The sequence below is a fragment of the Tursiops truncatus genome, chromosome 9 (genome assembly GCF_011762595.2).
Source record: "Tursiops truncatus isolate mTurTru1 chromosome 9, mTurTru1.mat.Y, whole genome shotgun sequence".
Lineage (NCBI taxonomy): Eukaryota > Metazoa > Chordata > Mammalia > Artiodactyla > Delphinidae > Tursiops > Tursiops truncatus.
This window is the reverse complement of record NC_047042.1, coordinates 82304638-82325983: the sequence shown is the minus strand read 5'-3', so window position 1 is coordinate 82325983 and position 21346 is coordinate 82304638. Positions and strand designations below refer to the sequence as shown.

General features: G+C 55.4%; 2 protein-coding genes across 20 annotated transcripts in view; one reads left to right on the top strand and one right to left on the bottom strand.

Moving 5' to 3' along the window:
• Positions 1-458: 458 nt before the first annotated feature.
• IRF5 (interferon regulatory factor 5) lies at positions 459-11039 on the bottom strand. 4 transcript variants are annotated; one of them, XM_033863246.2, is made up of 9 exons: positions 10918-11039; positions 6057-6262; positions 3899-4088; positions 3411-3475; positions 2888-2921; positions 2468-2710; positions 1849-2241; positions 1641-1759; positions 459-1333 (listed from the first exon to the last, which is right to left on the bottom strand). In XM_033863246.2, exons 2-9 carry the CDS (start codon positions 6249-6251, stop codon positions 1088-1090), a joined length of 1485 nt encoding a protein of 494 aa, XP_033719137.1. In that variant the 5' UTR covers positions 6252-6262; positions 10918-11039; the 3' UTR covers positions 459-1087. The 4 variants fall into 4 exon arrangements, with proteins under 4 accessions (XP_033719137.1, XP_033719136.1, XP_033719138.1 ...); XM_033863245.2 differs by lacking the exon at positions 10918-11039 and adding an exon at positions 9085-9249; XM_033863247.2 differs by lacking the exon at positions 10918-11039 and adding an exon at positions 8003-8132.
• Positions 9595-21346, top strand: part of KCP (kielin cysteine rich BMP regulator) — a 45231-nt gene continuing 33479 nt past the window's right edge. For 6 of the 16 annotated variants that reach the window (XM_033863236.2, XM_033863233.2, XM_033863231.2 and 3 more), the window contains exons 1-3: positions 11080-11224; positions 13566-13696; positions 16088-16225. In XM_033863236.2, the coding sequence (XP_033719127.1) occupies positions 16197-16225 (29 nt within the window). In that variant the 5' untranslated portion in view covers positions 11080-11224; positions 13566-13696; positions 16088-16196. The other 10 variants (XM_033863235.2, XM_073809918.1, XM_033863238.2 and 7 more) reach the window with 7 other exon arrangements.

Below are 21346 nucleotides of genomic sequence, written 5' to 3'. Positions count from 1 at the left end.
AATAAAAAGATAAGAGCAGAATTGTTCAGATCATAAAATTAACATCTATGAGCCAGATTCAAACAGTGAGCTACCAATTTGTATGCATTGTCCTAATATGTTTAATAGCATATGTGTATACATGAGGGTAACAGATTGTAATGGTCCCTAGTTGAAATCCAGCCCTTCCTTTTTCACCATTTCTTACGGGAATTGATTTGGACAGGATTTTAGATTCTGCACACATTTAAAAGTCCACGCCCTTGCTTCAGCCGGCTTCCTCCTGGAAAGCAAAGCCAGCCAGCTGAGTGCTTATGAAGGCCCTGCTGACTCATCAGCCTGGAAGGCAAGCCCTCCCTGTGTCGGCGGCCCCAGAGCAGGGGGGCAGGTGCTGGGCGAAAGAGGGCCAGCTGGTATGAGACATACGGTCTAGTAGAATAGCATGGGAACAACCGGTACTGGAAAATGATAGCTGAGTCTCTTTTTTAATATTTATTAATCCAAAAATACGTAAAATTCCACTTTCTACCCCAGGATCTTAGACTCTGAAGGGAGGTAGCTGCCAGCCTTAAGTATCTGGTGTAATACGTAAGTGCTCATCTCTGTCTCTGGAGGAAGAAAGATGAGGAAGTGGGGCTCAAGCTAGGGAACCCCAATATCCGGTCCATGCCCTGCAGAGGACCTGCCAGGGAGACCTGAGCCACAGCACTTGGCTCTTTTTGCCAGAAGAAATGGGGGCAACCACAAGTATGGGTCACTCTGGGGCAACTCCCTCTGTACAACTAGGCCCCCTGGAGCCAGGAGGAGCTCTTTCCCTCCTCACTGGTGCCGATGGCTCAGTTCCCCCAGTTCCCCCACCCAGCCCAGGAGAGGCATATCCAGGAAGACAGAGTCCTCAAAGCAAAATTGGCTTCCAGTTTCCGTCAGCTTCTAAGGAGAACCTGGAACTCGGGCCTCTTTTCCCTCTTCTTCGTGACCCAGACCCACTTCCAGAGAACCCAGAGATAGGACCCTGCCGCCCACCAGGTGCCCACTGAGGCCACTGCACCTCCACATCAGTCTGCACAGCCACCCTGGAAGCCTGGGCCACTCACTGTCTGCAGCCGCATTACTGCATGCCGACTGGGTGCATGGGCCAGGGCCCCTGGCCAGCACTGAGGCCTGCCACAGGAGGGGCTTGGGCCACAGGCTGCAGCTGCTGCTGGGACTGCCAGATGTGATGGAGCTCCTTGAACTGTTCTACCATGCGGTCTTTGAGGTCTGGGTTTGAGATCTGTAGCCGGATGCTATCAGCCGACCAAGAAAGCTCCCCTGAGAACATCTCCAGCAGCAGCCGAGCTGCTACAGGCACCACCTGGGGGGCAAAGAGGAGAAAGGACAGGGAGAACCTTGGCAGGGCTGTCCAACCCAGCTGTGCATGAAGGCGTCCTCCAGGGGTCAGGTGGTGGGCTGCATCCACCAGGAAGACGGGGCACCAACTTCTACTTCATAAAAAGGCTGCTTATGTGTGGGCAGCACTGATCCTTGATTAACTCTGACCACTGAGTTCACACCACCCAGAGGGCCCTGCGCCTCCACCCTGGGTGGGGCAAGGGCCTAGCCCCAGGATTCCCCAATATTCAAACCAAAGCAGAGTTGGGGGGTGGGGGGTGGGAGTATACCTGTACAGTGATGAGCTTCTTCTCTCGGGGTTTGCGATCAGGCCACTCCTCCCCAAAGCAGAAGAAGATCTCAAACGGTGGTGGGGTGTTGGTCTGGCCCTTCTGGAACAGGATGAGCTCTGCATTGAGATTGAGACCCTTAATCAGAGGCTGGCACCATGCCCCTGGATGAAAGGAGACCAAGAGGAACACGACATGGGGCCCTCACCATTGAGAAAATGCTCCAGGCTGAAGAGCTTGGTCTTGACCTCCCGCTGGATGGGGTTGGGGTGTGAGCCATGGGCTGAGGCGCAGGGCCCGCTCCAGAACACCTTGCACTGGCACAGGCGGATGGCATACAGATCCTGGCCTTGTAGCTGGAGGATGAGCCCGCGATCCAGGACATCCAGCAGCTGGTTGGTATAAAAGCGCTGCTTGTCGCTGGGGATGTCCTCGGGGCTGGGGAAGCGCACTTGTTCTAGACTCACAGGGCCAAAGAGCTCCACCTGCTCCTGGGTGGCCTCCAGCTGGCTGTAGAAGAGCCGGCAGCCATGGGGGTTGCTGATGGTGAGGGCCCGGGGTGGCCTCCCCCGGTACTGGAACTTGATCTCCAGGTCGGTCACTGTAGGGCAGAGGGGCAGCCCCGCCCCACCCGTGAGCCCCACGCCTCCCCATTCCACAGCCCACTGACTTTCTCTGCCCTCTCTGCCCCATGGCCAGGCCATCTTCAGCTCTCCCACTTCCTTCCTCCACCCAAGCAGGGACTGGTGTGAGCGTTTTTGTTCTCCTCGTCATCCTCCACGTTCCCAGCGCTGCTTTTCCCGGCCCAGCCCCCCCAGGGTCCTTACGAGGCAGCATGTGAGGGCTGATCAGCAGGTCGGGCAGGAGTTGTTCGCCTGTGGGGGGCAGGCTGGCAGCCAGGGTCCCAGGCTGTGGGTTTGGCAGGACCTCAGAAAGCAGCTCCCCATAGTCAGCAGGGTTGCCAGGGGCAGGGGGACCCAGCACCACAGGCGGCTGGAGAGTGGGTGGCCACTTGACATCCTCTTTGGATAAAGAATAGGGTGCCATGGGGGGACCGGGCTGCACTGCTTCTACGGAAGGTGGCGGCGGACAAAGCTTCAATGCCACTTCCAGGAGCTGCCTCCCAGGCCCACCTACTCCCAGCCCTGGGCCGCCCCCAGCCTCCCTTCAGCCCCCTCCCAGGTACCCGTGGTACCTGCAGCTCCTCCTTATACTAAACCCCCAACCACACCGCCTCCCAGCCCCACCTGTGAGGCTCAGGCTTGGTAACATCCTCTGGAGCTGAAAGGAAGACACAGGCAAAGGAGGAGGGAGGAGGTCAGAGAGAGAGAAGGGAGGACAGGTTATTAAATTGATCTGATGCTAAAGAATGAGACCCACAAGGCAATTCCCTGGTCTTCCGCTTAGGCGAGGCCAGAACCTGCCTCCAGGCCCAGCTCGGCCATCCCAGGCACGTCAGTAGGCTCTCAGTGCCCCAGTTTCTGCCTTCTGCAGGTGGTAATAACTACTAAGCCCCAACTGCTGAGGGCAAGACCATGTGTGAGCATGCTTTATACCAACAAAGTCCCAGGGAGGTTCAAGGCGGTGACTTTGTTCCTGTCTCCAGAATCCCGAGAGAAGAAACTCAGAGAAGAGCTGCAGAAACAGCAGCAGGGCTCCAGAGGAATGGAACTGCTCCATCCTACAGCAGAGTAGGACAGCAGAAACGCCCTAGCAAGGCCCACTGCTTCAGCACAGGCAGACGCTGCGAAGAGCGGCCCCGGAGCTCACCTCTTCCTCTTCCTCCTCCTCCTCCTCTCCTGTACCGAGAGTGTAATCCTCACTGGGCTGTGACTCTGCAGAGTGAGGGACAGAAAAGAAGGAGTTCAGTGGGGGAGGAGGAGGAAGGCCACCAGGGCTCCATGTGGCAGCTCCTGCTGTGGCTTCTCCCCCTGCCCAGAGCTGCCCAAACAGAGTGAGTGAAGGGCCGCACAGCCACCAGCAATCACTAGGGATGCCCCTGACCCCACGGCACTCTGCTCCCTGGGCCACCCGACCTACATTCACTGGAGCCAAGAGCCAAGAACCAGGATGGGTTGAGGAAGACAAACCTGGGGGCCTGGTCCATGCCAAGCCATTCCTGGCCTCACAAATGATCCACTCCTGGGAGCCCTGGATGTTATGACCTAGCAGCATGCCCCGACCACTGCTCATTGGAGGGGCCCCTGGCCCTTCCTGCATAGCCTCCCAGGTGTCCCACACAGGGCCAGACAGGATACCTGCAGGAGTGGGGCCATTGGAGCAGACCTCATAGATCTTGTAGGGCTGAGGCGGCATGTCCCGGGGCCCATCATAGATGAGGCGAAAGTCACGGCTCTTGTTAAGGGCACAGCGCAGGTTGGCCTTCCACTTGGCCGGATCGGCCTCGTCCACCCCCTCGGTGTACTTTCCTGTCTCCTTGGCCCAGGCCTAGGTCAGGAAGACAAGACAGGCGACCACAGAGAACCTCACCCCTCACAAAAGCCCCTCCTGGCCAGTGGGAGTCGCTGCTGTGCGGTGAAACCTTCAGCGACACACTGGTGGAGCCCAAGTGTCCGTTTGCAAGGTGGGAGATAGGACGCCAGTCCCTTGGGGCTCCAACAAGCGAAAGGAAATCTAGGTGCTTTGAAGGGCATTGTACTCACTGGTCCTAAGGTGGCAAATAGGTACAGTCTCTGAGGAGGATGGGGTAACATGGTGGATAAGAGCATGGGATCTGGAGCAGAACTGAATCCGGAATCTGCCACCGCCCGCTGTGTGCCAGGGCGGGTTACTTTGCCTCTCTTTGCTTTGATCTCCCCAACACAGTGCCTACCTTGCAGTGTGGCGGTGAAGACTCAGGGCTAATGCACATAAACTCTCTGAATTGTGTCTGCACTTGGGATGGACTCCGTACACTTCAGTTGTTGGTATTATTATAATTATCATAATTATTATTATTTTTTGGCCCTGCTGCACGGCTTGCGGGATCTCAGTTCCCTGACCAGGGATTGAACCCGGGCGGTGGCAGTGAAAGTACCAAATCCTAACCACTACAGACCACCAGGGAACTCCTGGTATTATTATTTTGGAGGGCAGTTTGGTTGATATCAAGATTACAAATGTTTCTGCCCTTTAACCCAGCAATTTGGCTTCTGGGAATTTATCCTACGGATGCAGAAGCATCCGCACAAAAGTTTGCACGTACGAGGTTATTCACTGCAGCTCTGTTCACAAAAGAAAAAGACCCCAAATAATCTAAATGTCCATTAATGGGAGCTGGTTAAATTATGGCCAACCCATAGAATGGAATACTGGGCAGCAAGAAAAACAAAACAAAAACAGGGAAGCTTTGATACACTAACATGTTGTAATCTTCAAGAAATGAGGTACAGAAGAGTATGTAAACATCTACCATTTTTGTCAAAAGTTGGGGAAAGCATAGGTATACATTTGCTTGTATATGCACAAAAATCTCTCAGGAAGGATAAACAAGAAACTGATAATACTAATTGCCCCAAAGGAGGGGGTTGGGTGCCTGGGGGACAGTCTCCCATAAGGGAGACATTTTGCACTTCTTAAATGTTGAATTGTATGACCATGTTACCTATTCAAAAATAAGAAATGGATTTGAAAGGAACCTTGAAAAGGTAAATACCAAAGGCAAAGACTAAGAAATACAGAGCCAAAGCTTTAAAACGAAGCATTCCCTTTGACCCAGAAATGTTTAATGAGGAACTAACCCCAAAGAAAATCATTTCAGATGTACCGTGGGTAAGAGTTTAGAGGGCGTCCATGGCAATGTGGTCTTCAACACAAGAGACCCTGAAGGCCACCTGAGGCGTCCAAAGACTGGGACTGGGTGACTAAAGTGTGCTGACCCCTCCAGTGGAACATTCAGTGGTCACTAAAGGTGCTGTGGCATTTGTTGGAGAGGAAAGCTAGTTCTGATGTTGGGTGAAAAATACAGGTTATAAAATAGAATCTATGGTTTGATTCCATGTTTGCACTTCATATACACACACATGCAGAAAACTGGAAATGTAAGCAAAAAATATTCACAGTAGTTACCTCCTAGTATTAAGATTAAGGGGGAATTCTGTGGTGTTCTTTTAGCGTCTGTGTACACCAAACGTGCACCCTGGACAGGCACTCACGTGTGATGAAAATGACACAAGAACAAGGAGGAAGAGAAAGAGTTACAGGAAGGTCTCCTGGGGGGTCCCTCAGTCCTCACCTTGCTCTGGGGATCAGGTTAGAAAGATGTGCACTGTGATGATGCCTGCGGCCCCTTAGCCCAGGCCTGGGGTCACCCGCAGCAAGGCAGCTAGGAGAGTGGCCAGTCTGAGATGTAGAGGGAGTTCTCTTCTAGGGAGGGGGGCCTCAGAGGTCCAGGCGGTACGCCTATCCAGGGCTTACCTTGAAGATGGTGTTATCTCCATCCTGGCTGGGGCCGTGCCGCGTGGCATGGCGCCAGGGGATATAGAAGCATTTCTTTTCCCCATTGACCCACTGAAGCCCTGGGTACTGGCAGCTGTTCACCTGGGCCACCAGCCAGGGCTTCAGCCGTACGCGGCGGGGCGGAGGAAGGGCAGCGGGGGCAGGCTGGTTCATGGCAAAGGCGTCTGCCGGAGAGAGCAGAGGGGGAGCACATCAGCACGTCAGCTGGCCGTTCCCTGCAGCAGGGGACGTGTGGGTGCTGGGGGGCGGGGGCCGAGGCATGGGCTGGGCCGTTAGGGCTTTCCCTTCCTCCAGCACGGGCGGCCGGAGTCACTGCCGTCCATCCAGGTGCTCAAGTCAGTTCTCCTCTCCAGCCACCAGCTTTCCTGTCACAGGGTCCCTGCATGTGGGCTTTGTGTTTGGGGGGAAGGAAGGAGGGGGTGTACAGCTCTAGTGGATGCTGTGGGTGCCCCACCGGGACGCCTCGTGCCAGGCAGGGCATCAATTCCCCCGCTGCTGTGAGGCCGGCACAGCACAGAGCCACCCTCGCTGCCTCACTCCCAGGCCAGGCCCACCCCTCCACTCTGGGGGGACAGCCCACAGCCAGTGGGTGACTGACACACGGGGACGGAAGGCTGGTCCCCTGGCTTCAGGTGGAGCAAATGTGTGCTCCAGGCTCCTCAAGGGCTCGGGCTGAAGCCGGGCTCCAGCTGAGGCCACATCCTTGCTTAGATTTCTTCCTGCCCCACCCCTGCTCCCTCCCTCTCCTCACCAAACCACCTTCTAGGAAACCCGGCTAAGACAAAGGTGGAACCTGTGAGCCAGGGTCAGAGACAGAAAGGACCAAGCCATCATAGACCCCCGTCCTGAGACTCAGAGGGGACTCTGTCTCTGGTCAAGGAAGGAACAAAGAGCTGAGCCACGATGAGAAATCAGGCTGCCTCCCGCCCGGGGCTCTAGTTTCTGAGCACATGTGAGTTAGATGGGTGTGCAAGCGTGTGTGTAAGAGGGCACACACTGCCCCGGCACCATGCTCCTCTCCCACTTCCTTGGTACCACTGTCCCTCGCAGAAGATGCTCCACAAGTAATGGAGAGGGAGTGGTAGCGATGAGGATGGGGTGGGCCAGGGTCTTTTCCAGAAGCCGTGCTTCCTGGAACAAGGGTGCCCACACTTGGCCTCTGGGGTGGGCCCCCCAGCACTCACATGCCCCTCTCCAGAGTGCCATGGGCGGTCCTGAACTCTTCTCCATTGAGATGAGTGGTTTGGGGCTCTTACTCAGCCTCGCACTGCCTCTTCCCCATCTCGTTCACCTTCCAGGTGGGGGGGGGGCAAAACCTCTTCGAGGCCAGGAGTGCCTCCTGCTCTTCTTCCTCACCACTCGCCCCCCTCCTGGACACCCGGCCATTCAGTGGACCAAAATAGGACTTAAGAAATACCAACCAGATGTTGGAAGCATCTGTCCTCCAGCTGTTTATTCCCCCCACCCCCGCCCCACAACCAGCCCTGCTCTCCCCAGGATCCTCCTCTGACTCAAGGGTGAGACCAGACCCGAGAGGAAGGCTGCAGGGGCTGTGTTGCAGGTGAGGGTCTCAGGGAGGCAGGCCTGTCAGGGAAGGAATGACTGAAGGAAATGGGATATCTGGGTAGGTGAAGTGAACACGCAATGGGGTGGGAATGAGAGGTACCACCATGTGACAAAGAGACTAGGGTTGAAGTCAACACCCGGACAGCCTCCACTGAGACAGACTAGACCCAGGTTGAAGAACTTCCTAACAGCTAAAGCCACCCAACCACAGGCCGGACTGCTGCTGGGAGCAACGGCTTCTGGGAGTACACAAGCCCTGGCGGGCTTCCTGGCCTGCACTGGGACACACACACACACACACACACACACACCCCATCCTCCCAGGCCTGCCCCAGTACCTTGTTGGGTTGTGGCAGCTAAGTGCCACCTCGATGTCGCTAAGGGGTCTCAGCTGCAGGCCTCTCCTCAGAGCAGTGCCCAGCGCTGGGCCGGGACAGGGAAGGCAGGAGAGCGTCCAGCCCTGCCCCCAGGCTTCAGAAGATGGGTGGCTCGGTTCCCTTTTCTGCACTAGCCTCCACCCAGCCCCAAGGGAAATGAAAGTGGCCAGACCGGACAACTCGGAAACCTGACTCACTGTGAGCTGGGGGAGGGAAGGGATGTGGAGAGAATCACATTTGGGTCCCCCAGACCAAATTCTCAATCTCTCACCTTGTAGCCCATCCCCCAACCCCCAAGCCCACTGGCAGTCATTGTACATTGTGTGGTTCACAGCACTGGAGAGCTTCACCCAATATGTATTTGTAGCATCCCCACCCTCCCAAAGGCCAGGGTCCTAGAATAGAAGGGTGGCAGTCACCAGTAGCAGGCCATTCTGGCTAAGAGAAGGTAGACAGAGGAAAGCTCTGTTGACACAGAGGACAAGGCAAGCTTTCCTGATGACCCACACACATGGTCAGCCCGCAGCTGTGCCATAGGTGGTGGTGCAGCTGGGAGGCCAGAAAGGTCGAGTCCTCTGCCCAGGGCAAGGAGGAAATCAGGGCGAGGAACACTGCCTGGCCTGGAACAACACTGCTTTTCAACACAAAGATGTTGAAATTATAACACCGACCTCTTGACAGTAAGGTGCAACCCCTTCAAGCAGTACAGGGAGGGGCTGTGGAGAGAGCCTCCCATGACCAGTCTGACCAGGGCCAAGAGAGGGTCTGTCCAGCATGCCACAGAAGGGTCTTCAGCCACAGGGGGTTTGCCTGCCTCCAGGTGCACCAGGACCAGGCTCAGCATCAGCTCCCCAAGGTGGCTTCCTCCCATAGGGAGACAGGCTTAGATCTGATTCAGACTATCCCAATGCCAGGAGTTCCGAATTTCGGTGCCTTTGTGCTCCATCCCTACTTTCCCTCCACATAGAAGCAGCCACCCAGATTCCCAGGGTGTCCCAGAAGCTATAGCACAGCCCTGAGAAATTCCATCCTACACCCCCTACCTGCTGCTGGGAAGAGGACTTGATTTTCCATCAGAGGGCAGGCTAGTCAGGGGGTCTGCCCTGATCCTTGACAGCTGAGCCGGTCTGCAGCCCTCAGACCTAGCCTTGTGGATTTGAGCACCGGAAGAGGGGAAAGGCGGAAGTGCATGCATCGCTTCCATGGGAACATCAAAGAAGGTGTGGCCTGCTGAGGACCCGAGGAAGCCCCCAGAGGTGAAGGGGCAGCCCAGGAGCTCCTCCTGAGGGGGCGAGGCCCCACATCTCCTGAAGTCCCAGGAGCCAGCCACCAGAGGAGCCTGGAACATTGTGGGCACCAGGGACCCCCTAGGGGAGGAAGCTCTGCAGCCCCCAACAGTGGGCAGATCAGAAAGCCCTTGCACCTCCTGAGTTTATCTGATTCAGACGTCTCCCCACAAACTCCACACCAAGCTCCTGGAGAAGGCAAGGGGTTCCCTGCCCCAGCAAGACCTTAAGCCGCGCCCTCTCATGGTGAGTTGACCACACCCTGAGAATAGCTGAGGCTCTGGGGCAGCTGATGCGGCGAAGGAAGCTTCTCTCGGCTTCATTTGGGGCGCACGGTGGGGTAAGACCAAGGCGCAGGGGGAAAACCCCAAGATGGGGCCTTTAGGTAAAAAAGGGTGGTTTCCCATGGCTTCTCTTGACTTGCTGGAAGCCCCAGCGCCCTAGCCCGATAGCTCTGCTCTGGCCCAGCTGCCCCTCCCGAGGGGCTCTAGCTTCCTGCATCGGCCCCGCCCTCGTCCTTACTGGTCCTGGTCACTCGTCCCAGCTCTGGGCGCTCGTGGAACCCAGGCCCGGCCCTGCCCTCTGGACCGCCCCCGCAGGTGCTGCTCCCCGGGTGGCTTGCCCGCGCCTCCTGGGCCAGCCCACAGAACCACCACCCCCCTACCCCGCCCGGGGCGCTGGCTTAGGGTCTGCCTCTCGGACCGCTTCTCCGGCTGGTGGCGCCCCCGCCGTCGTCCCCGCTCTGATGTGCCCAGGGTGGCGGCGTGGGCGGGAAAGTCCCCCTCGCCCCTGATCCCGAGTGCCGGATCCGGCGGCTCTGGGGTCGCGGAGACAACCCCGGCGCAGGTGTTCACCATCTCCTATCCCGCATCATGGTCACGCTGGTCTCACTTTCCTTCCACTTTTAGACTCTTAACTGTTTCGTTTCTAAGTTCGGGGGAACTAGTCTAAGAAGTATCACGCCCGTGGTTCCTCTCTGTTAGAGTATGGTCAGCGCCTTCTTTTCTCGGGCACGAGTCGAAGGACGGCCGGCGCCTCTGCCTGACACCATCTTACTACACACTCTCTGCCCGAATTCTTGCCATTGGCCTTAAGATCCAGGGAGGATGAACCTTTTTAAACCTCATTCTCTTACTCGAAAGGATGAGAGGTGCCAGGGGAAGAGGGATTGGAGTGCACAGAAAGGGGGAATCGGGGCTTGCCCCTCCCATGGCCCAAGCCGGGAGCCCAGGCGCTGCCCATCCTTGGCGGTGGCGAGACGAAGGGAGAGAAGCAGCAGAGCTGGCGCCCCTGGCAGCAGTGCCTACTCCGCCGCCCGCGCCTCCGGGCTCCCCGGGCGCCTTCGGGACGAAGGCTGCTGGTGCGGGGCACCCCACGCTAATCAGGACGTAGGAGGCATCTTGGAGGCCGCCAGAACGGCGGGGCGCGCCCTGCCTTACGCGACCCCCCCGCGTCCCCCCCTACCGAGCTCCGACGCCAGGAGAAGCCGGCGCTGACCCCTCCCGCGCGCCCGCCCCGCTCCGGTCCCCCTCCCGCCGCCAGCGGGTGCTCCGCGGGCGCGGAGAGGAGCGCGCGGCAGCCGGGACCTACCTGTCTGCGGTGCGCCCGCTTGGCTGCGCCCGGGAGCACGGGCCAGGCGGTGGGGCCGAGCTGCGCCCTCCCGGAGCCGCGCTTGTCTGTCCGCCCGCCCTCCCGGCACTTCCGCATCACCGCCCCCGCCCCTGGGCCGAGGCCGCCGAGCCTGGGTGCGCGGGCAGCGCCCCGCCCTGCCCCGCGAAGCCACCGTGGGGTCCCCGCGCAGACCCAGCGACCGAGGGGCCGGGCTGAGCCTCGGGCCAGGCTGGTCCCCCTGCAGCCCAGGGCCTGGGGGAGACGCCAGGCGGCGAGGTAGCCTTGAGTGAGTACTGGGCTCCTTCAGCCATCGGGAAGCGCGAAATAGTCGTTCGACACCCCTAGCCCCCCACCCCACCCTGCCGCGGTGCTCGGCTGGGCCCGGGAGCTTCCCAGCCTGTCCCTCCGGGAGCTCAAGATCGGTGCGGACATTGGCGATCAACCGAGCCACGTACCAGCGCGGTGGGGCGGACTGTTAGACAGCCCCCGGCCCTCGCCCGCCAGCCTGCGAACTCTACCGAGGGTCACTGGCACCCAGCCGAGGGTCGCTGGCACCCAGACTCAGACAACCCCTCCACGACGTGCCTGCAGACAGGGATTCTCAGGCTACTCTGTTCCTTTCTAATTCTCAACCTTCGCACCTGCCTTCCCCAGGTCCCCTCCCTGATCACCTTCCGGGTCTCTCAGGGTCAGCTCCTTGGTCGCATGTCCCACCCCTTCACTCACCGCTATCTTGACTACACCCGTCTGCCGTTCTGAACGCTTTTCGGTTCCACACGTGGGCCTCCTCGCTGGCCTCAACCTTCACACAACCTGTTCCCTCTTCAGGAGCATTCTTCGTTTGGGAACACCTGCTCGTCTTCAAATGTTGCCTCAGCATCACCTCCTTTGGAAAGCTTACCTTGACTTCCCTTGCTAGGTCGGGTTCCCAGCCTCTGAGACTCGTCCTCGCTGGTTTTCACTTAGGATTTTAATGTCTGATTCCCACTGGAATCAGCTTACTCAGGGACCACTCCTGTCTTTTTGTCTTCTATTTTCTATAGTAATTTTTAATTAAAATATTTTTAAACGAAGGAAATTTACATCAGTTGATTAAATTTTAGGTAGAAACTAAAATACATAAGTTCTAAAAAACACTATTTGCACTTTAAAGTTTAGAGCCTGTATTTTTTAACAAATACAGCCATATTAGTTAGTTGATGAATCAGAACTTTGACCTTCCCCTCCCCTCTCCATCTCTGCAGGAATACCGAGGTTGGTCTTTACCCCTGATCTGTAAGCATGACTCTTCATGTGTTGTCTGTTTTTCTTCTCTCCTGCATCTCTCTCCCTCTCCCCCACTCTTGCATAGCCCTAATATAAAAGGGAATATAATTATATGTATTTTATTATTTGTATCTGCTGAATCTTTCACTATTTTATATTTTTAAAATTTAAAGTGTGGATGCAGAAAATGAGGATAGAGAGATTGTTTTTTATTTCTTTCTTTAAATGTGAAACTGCTATTTACTTGAAAATGGTTGCCCCCAAAATACGAACCTTTTTCATCGGAGGTCAGTTGTGCTTAATAGAAAGTATTCTATGTTGGACTAGAAAATATATCTGGAGCAATAGTCAAGAGGAGGCTTCTTTTATTGTTAGATGCACCACACACAGCTTAAGGGAGCGTGAGACTAGGATTCTGCACTCTGCCTCCCCACGATCCCATGTCCTCAGGTGAGGCCTCCCCCCCTTAGGGTCTCTGATCTTTGTCAAGAACCATTCGGGGGCTGTGTGTAGAAGAAGGGGCACTGCCCTTGAGCTTGCATCCAACTCTGCTGCATTCAAGCTCAGCGACCTTAGGCAGGTCCTGTGACTCTCCTTCCCTGTGGTACAAGGGAGGTGATGTTATCGAGATCGCAACATTGCGTGGTGCTCCAAGGATAGGGGCTATGCAGGGGCTCCACTCGGCTCGGCTCCTGCCTTCCCCAGACCAGGGGAACCTGAACCGAGAACCACTCTGGGCCATAGACATGGCATAAGGAGGCAGGGGTGAGGACAGAGAGCACCACTCAGGCTCTTCCAAAATCGAAGGGTCCCCTTGCTTCTGGATGCTGTCTTATGGTGAAGTACAAGCAGAGGGGAAGTGAGACTACGCTGGTGACCCCCATGGGATCCCTCCCGGCTCCCCGCAGTGGGGCCGGGGTACACGGGGAACGAGGAGACTCGGCCTCCACAGCCCCAGGAGCCTCAGCAGAGACGTGTATCCAGGCCTCTTATTCCCAGTGGTGAGACGGCCCCTGCCCCGACTTCCCCTGGCCGGGGCATCAGACTGAGGGTGTGGTGAGAGGCCTGATTCCTGTAGAAGCCACCACGCGTGTGCATCTGTGTATGGGGATGGGGCAGCCACATCACCAAAGGGAACCGAAAGAAGCTCAGGGTGACTGGTGGGGAGAGAAGGTGGAGATCCAGCAGGCAGCTGGACAAGACCCCCTCCCAACTCTGGACCTGCCCCCCTCAACACAGGCCTGGGCAGATGACAGCTGGCTTTGCCCCCGGTACCTCCCATCCAGGAGACCCATCCCCTCAGTCTGGGCTGTCGGGCTTCCCCAGGCTGGCCTGGTCCTCAGATGTCCTTCTGTTTCTAGGAACTTGCTGGCGAGACACTGGGCTCTGGACTCCAACAGGGCTGAGTCACACCCTGGCTCTACCACTCGGGAATTGTGTGACTTTGAGCAAACCTCGGACTCTCTTGGAAGCCCCATTTTCTGCCTGTAAGGTGAGCATGATAACATCACGGTCACAGTTGGACTGTGAGGCCTAAATTTAACAAATGCTCAGTGAGCACCTCCTACGTACCAGGAGAAAGCGGCAAACCAAAGTCTACTTTGTCTAAACACCCTGCCTTCCTGGAGCTCCCATTCTATGGAGTGAGCTAGACAATAAATGCTTCAGTAACAAAACTGGGGGGGCGGGGCGCTTCGTGGGTTGTTGCACAGTCAGAGCAGAGGCGCCACACGATCTGACTTCGGGTTTTACACGGCCACTCCGGCTCCTGCCTGTAAAGCACATGATGTGACACGCGAAAGTGGCAGCTTCACTGCTGCCGATGCCCAGGACGCCACAGCTGGGGCTTCCTTCCCCTTTCTTACTAAATGCTGCCTCCTCAGAGCATTCTGAGGTGTGAGCTGGAAGTCCCCCGCTTGGCCAGCACTGTCACGCAGACGCCTCTAGACCTCATATCCCACCCCACCCCCTTCCAAATCTGCACTCTATCTCTTCAAATGGCCTGTGTCCCAGGAAGCTACACAGCCACCCTTGTCCATCTCAGGTCCTGGCTCTGTGCTCCCTCAACCCTGTTGAGAACAAATGCTACTTCCCCTTTCCTTCGTGGTCAGCCCCTCTCCTCTCCCTAATCCTCTGCAATCTGGCTCCCACCCCCTTTCCCACGGATTCTGCTCTGGACCTTGGACCCAGAGCTCCAGCCGTCCCTGAGACCCTCAGGTACGCCTCAGAAACTCCAGTCTCTGCATGTCTTCTTTACTTAAACTCTCAGATCCTGCGGTTTCACTGTTGCCTGGGTTTCTCACCATCCACTGTAAATAAATGCCCTGGGATTTCGCTCCTAGCTCATGCCTTAGCATCCTCCTGCACCTCGCGCTGCCCCGCCCCTGCCCTGCCTCTCAGTGCAGTCGTCATTGGTCCTTCTGCTGATTCTTCCCCCACTTGTATCTTCCACCACGACACCAGGATGCCTCTTGCCCAGATCGTCATCTCCCCACTCTGCCCCCGCAACTACCCTTGGTCTGATTCAGACACTCCTAAAATCTACTTAGCTCAGTGTTTTGCTCAAACCATTTCCCTCCCCAGTACTGGGCTTTATCAAGGAAGGGGCTGGGGCCAGAGCCTCCATCCTTCCTGCCTGTCTGGAGGACTCACTTGAGAGCATGCAGCACTTGGACAAGGAGGAAAAGGAAGAGGAGGAAGTCCAACCTGGAAACCACAGTCTTCCAGGCCTCCTGCAATGGGAATGACTGAGCCCCTGCTTTGTGGGGACAGAGGCCACCCCAGTCCTGCAAGAACCAGCTGTGGACTTCAGTGTCCTCTCTTGTCCCAAACAGACTTGGTTGAAGCCCAGAGTCCATAGGTGCCCCCACCGGGGAGAGGATCCCATCCAGATGCACGAGGACCACCCGTCATTGATGTGGGATGCAGGGGGTCCCATGGCTTATCAGCCCAATTCATCTCAAGCCCCTGCAACTTAGAACCAGGGCTCGGGATCCCCCCAGGGCAGGACTGTTGTGCCTCTAAGGTGGGAAACGAGGAGAGACTCAGTTGTGTCCAGGATGGCAGGGTCAGCCCAATGGCATGGGGGGGGGCTCTTCTCAGCTCACATCTGGACTTCAGGATGGTGGAAAGATGACAGAACCACCCTGGATGGGAGGGGACTCTGGGGATGGCTCTGGGAGTCCAGAGGAGGCACTCTCTGGCCTGGAGTGAGGTGTGAGGTTATGGGAGGGGGCAGGGGGCATGATATTCGTCCCACATGGCCTCTCAACACTTCACCATGGGAGGGGGATGTCCCAGCTGCCCCTCTCTGGCCTCCTAAGGGGTGGGCTGGCTGGGGGTTGTGGCCTGAGGACATCACGTATGTGGTAGAGGTAGGAGAAGGAGCTCTTGGGGGCCAGGAGCCAACAGAGCTGTGGGAACAGGTGTTTGGTTCTTGCCAGCCAGGTACCCCTGGGCCAGGGCTACCACCCTGTAAGAGTCAGACCTGGGGGCCCGAGATGGGGCTCCCCCAGGCTGCTCTGCTGCTTCTGTGGCCTCTGATGCTGGGCGCAGAAAGTCAAGAAAGCAGAGAGCCCTGAGGGCTGAAGGACCCCGGGGGGCTCCTAGAGTAAGACCACTCTGCTCTCTTGGGTCCTCCTAGAGAAGGAGGGTGTCAGGACTTGCTAGAGGGGAGTCCAGTGGGAGTTCTGACCAGGCCAGTGTCCTGGAATCTCTGTGTTTCACAGTTTTTCAAGTCAGGAGCCAGCTGGAGCTCTGATGCCCACCCAGGCCCCCTGTGCCAGGCCGACTGGGGCCATAAGGGTGCTGGTGGGCATGCAGGACCCAAGAGTCCCCACCGATCTGTGCCAGTCTGAGGACCAGTCTCCCCGATTTCTTTCAGACTATTCTCCTCCCTTTCTCCTGGAGCAGCACTTCCAAAGCTGCAGGGAGGCTGACGTGACCTGACAGCTTGTCCAGGGGCCATCACCGGTGGTGGAGGTTGGGGTGAGATGGGAAGAAGAAAGGGACACCTGCTCAGGTAGGAAAGAACTTATGGGGGCTTCCTCGTCACCCCCCGACTCACTTCAAAAGCTGTGCTTTGCAGTAGCAGGTCACGGGAGTGCCTGAGAGGACTGGGCAAGAGGGTGGTGAGCCCAGGGATCCTGGGTCCACCTGGAACTCGGCCGTCTAGAGAGCAAGTGTGCTCAATCCTGCGTCCTCCTGCAGTTCAGGGACCATGGGGGTCAGGAAAGAGAGTAGGCCATGGGCCTCTTGCAGAGGGACAGCCCATCCCAAGCTATGGAGAAGAGCCAGGAGAAGCACCGCCAGGCTGGTGAAGGCCCTGTTGGAACGGGGCGTGGTGTTCTGGAGAGGGCAGGCCACAGGCTGGGCTGGCTGGAGGCGCAAATACAACCAGGTGATATTGATGAGCCCCTAAGACATGCAGGATCCCGCTGAGCACTTTTCATACATTATTGCATTTAACTGTCACAAGCAGCCACCGTGACGTGGGCATCATTCGTACATATCCCCTCTTACAAAGAAGCGAGCTGAGTTACTTCCTAACCTTGCAAACTTGAGTGAGTTATCATCTTACTTCTTTGTACTCTTAGCATTATCTCTGGTGCTCCTTGGCTTGAAGAAGCATCACCCTGATCTCTGTCTTCATCTTCACACATTGCTGTCCTCGTGTGCACGTCACTGTGTCCAAATTCCCTTTTTTCATAAGGACATCAGTCATACTGGATTAGGGCCCACCTAATGACCTCATCTTAACTAATTACATCTGCAAAGACCCTATTTCTAAATAAGGTCACATTCAGAGGTACTGGGGTTAGTACTTTAACACATGAATCTGGGGGAGGGGGGGACACAATTCAACCCATGACAGAATTTATCATGTAACCTACTCTCCACCAAACACCAGAGTCACATTTGATTCTCCCATCAACTGTACAAGGTAGGGATATGTGTTATCTTCATTTTATAGATGAAAACACTGAAGTTCAGAAAGGTTGGGCAATTTACCCAAAGGCACACAGCAATTAGTAAAATAAGGCACTGGGATTTGTACCTGACCATGAGTGATATTTGATCACTTTAGAGTCAGACAGACCTGGGTTCATGTCCCAGCTGTGTGACCTTGTGTAAGGCATTCGGCCTCTCTGAGTCTCAGTATCCTTGTTTACACAAGGGGTTAACACTGTACTGTCAGCAGTGAAGAACTGCTGCTCAGCAGTGGCGGGGGTGGGGTGAGGTCTAGCCCAGTGCCTGGCACACAGTAGAAGAAGTGATTTTAATTTAAACATAGCAGTAGCCCCCACCACCACCAGAGCACATCCTGTGTTCTGGTGGTTCTGGGTGGCAGCCTCACTATGGCCAGCTGTCCTCACTGAGTCCCTGGGGCAGGTAGAGCCAGGGAAGCATGCAGATCCCACACTCTCCAGCCCAGAGCTCCCTGGGGCTATCCCCCCACCTCCAGCTTCCCACCTGACATGCTCTCCACTGGGAGAGGAGAGGGAGCTGGCTGCTAGGGGCCTTATTCCTCATGCTCAGGCCCCGGGATGTTGTCTGTATAGAAAATGTGGCCCGTGTACGAGTCAGGGAATGATCGTGGCCCCTGAGAGAGGCTGCCCGCTCCCCAGCTGTCTCCCCCTCAGGAACAGGCCCAGGAGAAAGCATAGGGTCAGAGAACAGAGCTGGGTGGGTGGATGTGGGACTGCGGGGAGGGGCTGACCACAGAGCGGCAGCATGAAGTGATGGCAAGTGTTCTGCATCTTGATTTGATTGTGGTGATAGTCACACGACTCTCTGCATTTGCCAAAATTCACAGCTGTACCCTAAAAAGAGTGGATTTCATTGTATGTGAATTAAAAATAAATAAAAATTTTAAACAATAAATGCTGGAGAGGGTGTGGAGAAAAGGGAATCCTCTTGCACTGTTGGTGGGAATGTAAATTGATACAGCCACTATGGAGAACACTATGGAGGTCCCTTAAAAAACTAATAGTAGAACTACCATATGACCCAGCAATCCTACTACTGGGCATATACCCTGAGAAAACCATAATTCAAAAAGAGTCATGTACCACAATGTTCATTACAGCACTATTTACAATAGCCAGGACACGGAAGCAACCTCAGTGTCCGTCGACAGATGAATGGATAAAGAAGATGTGGCACATATATACAATGGAATATTACTCAGCCATAAAAAGAAACGAAATTGAGTTATTTGTAGTGAGGTGGATGGACCTAGAGTAGAGACTGTCACACAAAGTGAAGTAAGTCAGAAAGAGAAAAACAAATACCGTATGCTAACACATATGTATGGAATCTAAAAAAAAAAGTTCTGAAGAACCTAGGGTAAGGACAGGAATAAAGACGCAGATGTAGAGAATGGACTTGAGGACATGGGGAGGGGGAAGGGTAAACTGGGACAAAGTGAGATAGTCACGTGGACATGTATACATTACCAAATGTAAAATAGCTAGTGGGAAGCAGCCGCATAGCAAAGGGAGATCAGCTCCTGCTTTGTGACCACCTAGAGGGGTGGGACAGGGAGTGTGGGAGGGAGATGCAAGAGGGAGGAGATATGGGGATATATGTATATGTATAGCTGATTCACTCTGTTATAAAGCAGAAACTAACACACCATTGTAAGCAATTATACTCCAATGAAGATGTTTAAAAAAAATAAATTAAATAAATAAATTAATAAAAATTTTAAAAGCCATTCAGAAGATCCAAATTCTAAATGTCAAGACATTTTAGGAATGACTTAACAAATGTATTTAGCTTGTAGTTTCCTTTTAATGCAAGCAAAAGACCGATATAATATAAATATGCCTTAAAGATCTCTAAGTAAGTTTTAAATAAAAATTCTAAATAATTTAAAAAAGAAAAGCAAAAGAGCGGGTTCATCACAGAGAGACAGGGGTGGCACCTGGCCCCTACCCTCTCCGTTTCTCCCTCCCTCCAGCCTGGATCTTCTGGGCTCTTCCCCTGGTCGTCCTGCTATACCTCTGCTGACCTCCTCCCACTCGCAGGAGGTTGAGTATTGTCTCTGGGGTTTGATGACTTCTATCAGGCTCCCTGACTGCCCCAGGGACACAGAAAAAGGAGCTACCCTCAGTGTGGGTGGCTCTAGGTAAGAGGCGTGTGAGGCAAGGTTGTGGCAGGACACAGGTGGAGCTAAACGGAGGCAAGTTTAGAACATTTGCAGAGATGTGAACAGGATTACGAAAGCCACTGTGAAACTTCCAGGCACCCAAGGCCTAGCATCAGCAGGGAACTGTCACCACCCACAGAGTGGCTGTCCTCCAGGACCTGTGGCTGTGCAAGATTGGGGGCTCTATGGCTTCCAGTCTCCCACCCTCCTATTTCTTGCCAGTGCCTCCCCTTAGCCAAATCCACCCAGAATCCAGAGATCAAGGGAGCCTGTGTCATGCAGGTCCAGCTCAGCCGCTTTGAGGCATGAAGTAGGGCAGAAAAAAGCAGAGGGTGGTGGGGACAGGGGGCAAGAGGAGAGAAAGCAGAGCCACTGGGAAGGGAGGACTCTCATGGGGAAATTGGGAGCATACCCTGGGCCCATGGTTACCTCAGGCTTCTACCCAGGGACAGCCAGGCGTCCCAGCTATTCCAGGGTGGGAGTTCCTAGATGAATGAATGAATGAATGATAAATTTGAAAATGGATGAGTGACAGAAGGAATGGGAATGGGCCTGTTCCTATTGGTACTAAGAAGGAGGTGGATCCTTTTCCCCAGGATCCCCACCCTTGCAGGCCTTTAAGGACTATTTCCAGAATACCCACTTTGGGGCCCTACACAGGACCCTGAGCAAGAGAAGCAGAGGCCATGGGCTGGGCAGGACAGGGCAAGGTGGGCCATCAGGTACTGGGGAGCCTGCAGGTCCTGTAGGATGAAAGGCTTTGCTCCTCCTCCCTCACACTGGAAACCTACTCCCGGGCTGCCTCCCGTCCTGCCCCACCCTGCTCCCCAGGCCCCGCCTTCTCCAGCTGGGCCACTCAGGGACATAGGCTGGGTTCACAGGGCTCAGTCAGGCGTTGGTGCTGCAGGGGTGGGGGGAGGCACAGCAGGGTGGAAACCAAGGGACCTGTCACCCTGATTTCGTACCGTGTGCGCGTCTGCAGAGCAGCAGCCAGGATCCCTAGAGCGGGCCTCCTGGTGGGAGGAGCAGAGCCTGGCCTCGGACCCCTGCGTGCTCTCAGAGTACCCTGGGAGGTAAGGCAGGTGGTAGCTGATGGGGAAAAGGAGGGTAGCCACCATTCCCACTGAGACCTGCCCCGACAACTTGTTGGTCCCTGGGGGCTGAGGGGAATTGTGGACCAGCTCCGGGGTCTACACCGAGAGGTATTCCAGGTGCAGGAGGAAGCAGCAGGGGCAATTACCAGGGGAGCCTGACCACAGGACCACCAATAAGCCACGCCCAGACCTTAGAACACGCGTTTTCCTGGATCTGGACATCTGTCCTGACTCATAAAATCTGAGGTGACCCTGAGGACTGTGCAGCCCCACAAAGCTCCATCAAAGCTGCAGCCTCGGGGCTTCCCTGGTGGCGCAGTGGTTGGGAGTCCGCCTGCCGATGCAGGGGACATGGGTTCGTGCCCCGGTCCGGGAAGATCCCACATGCCGCGGAGCGGCTGGGCCCGTGAGCCATGGCCGCTGAGCCTGCGGGTCCGGAGCCCCTGCTCCGCAACGGGAGGGGCCACAACAGTGAGAGGCCCGTGTACCGCAAAAAAAAAAAAAAAAGAAAGAAAAAGCTGCAGCCTCTCTATCACTGGGGCTGCCACCCTGTGGCCATCTCAGTGCCTCGGTCCTCCCTCCTGTGCCCCATGTCCAAGGCCATCCTTCTTCAGGCAACTTTCCTGCCCACACGCTCTGCCCAGGACCTTCCTGGGGACAACTTACCCGGATGGGACAGGAAGACAGTATAGTAAACTGTCCAGAGGTAAGCCCTAGAGTAGCCATTAAGAAAATAGAAAAAAAAATACACTTAAAAAAAAAACTCATTAAAGGAATAATAAAAATGTTATACTAGAAAATATTCACTTAATGCAAAATAAAGCAGTCTAGGCAAAATAGAGGAACAAAAAGGAAATGATATATTTAGAAAGCAAGTAAAATGGCAAATGCAAAT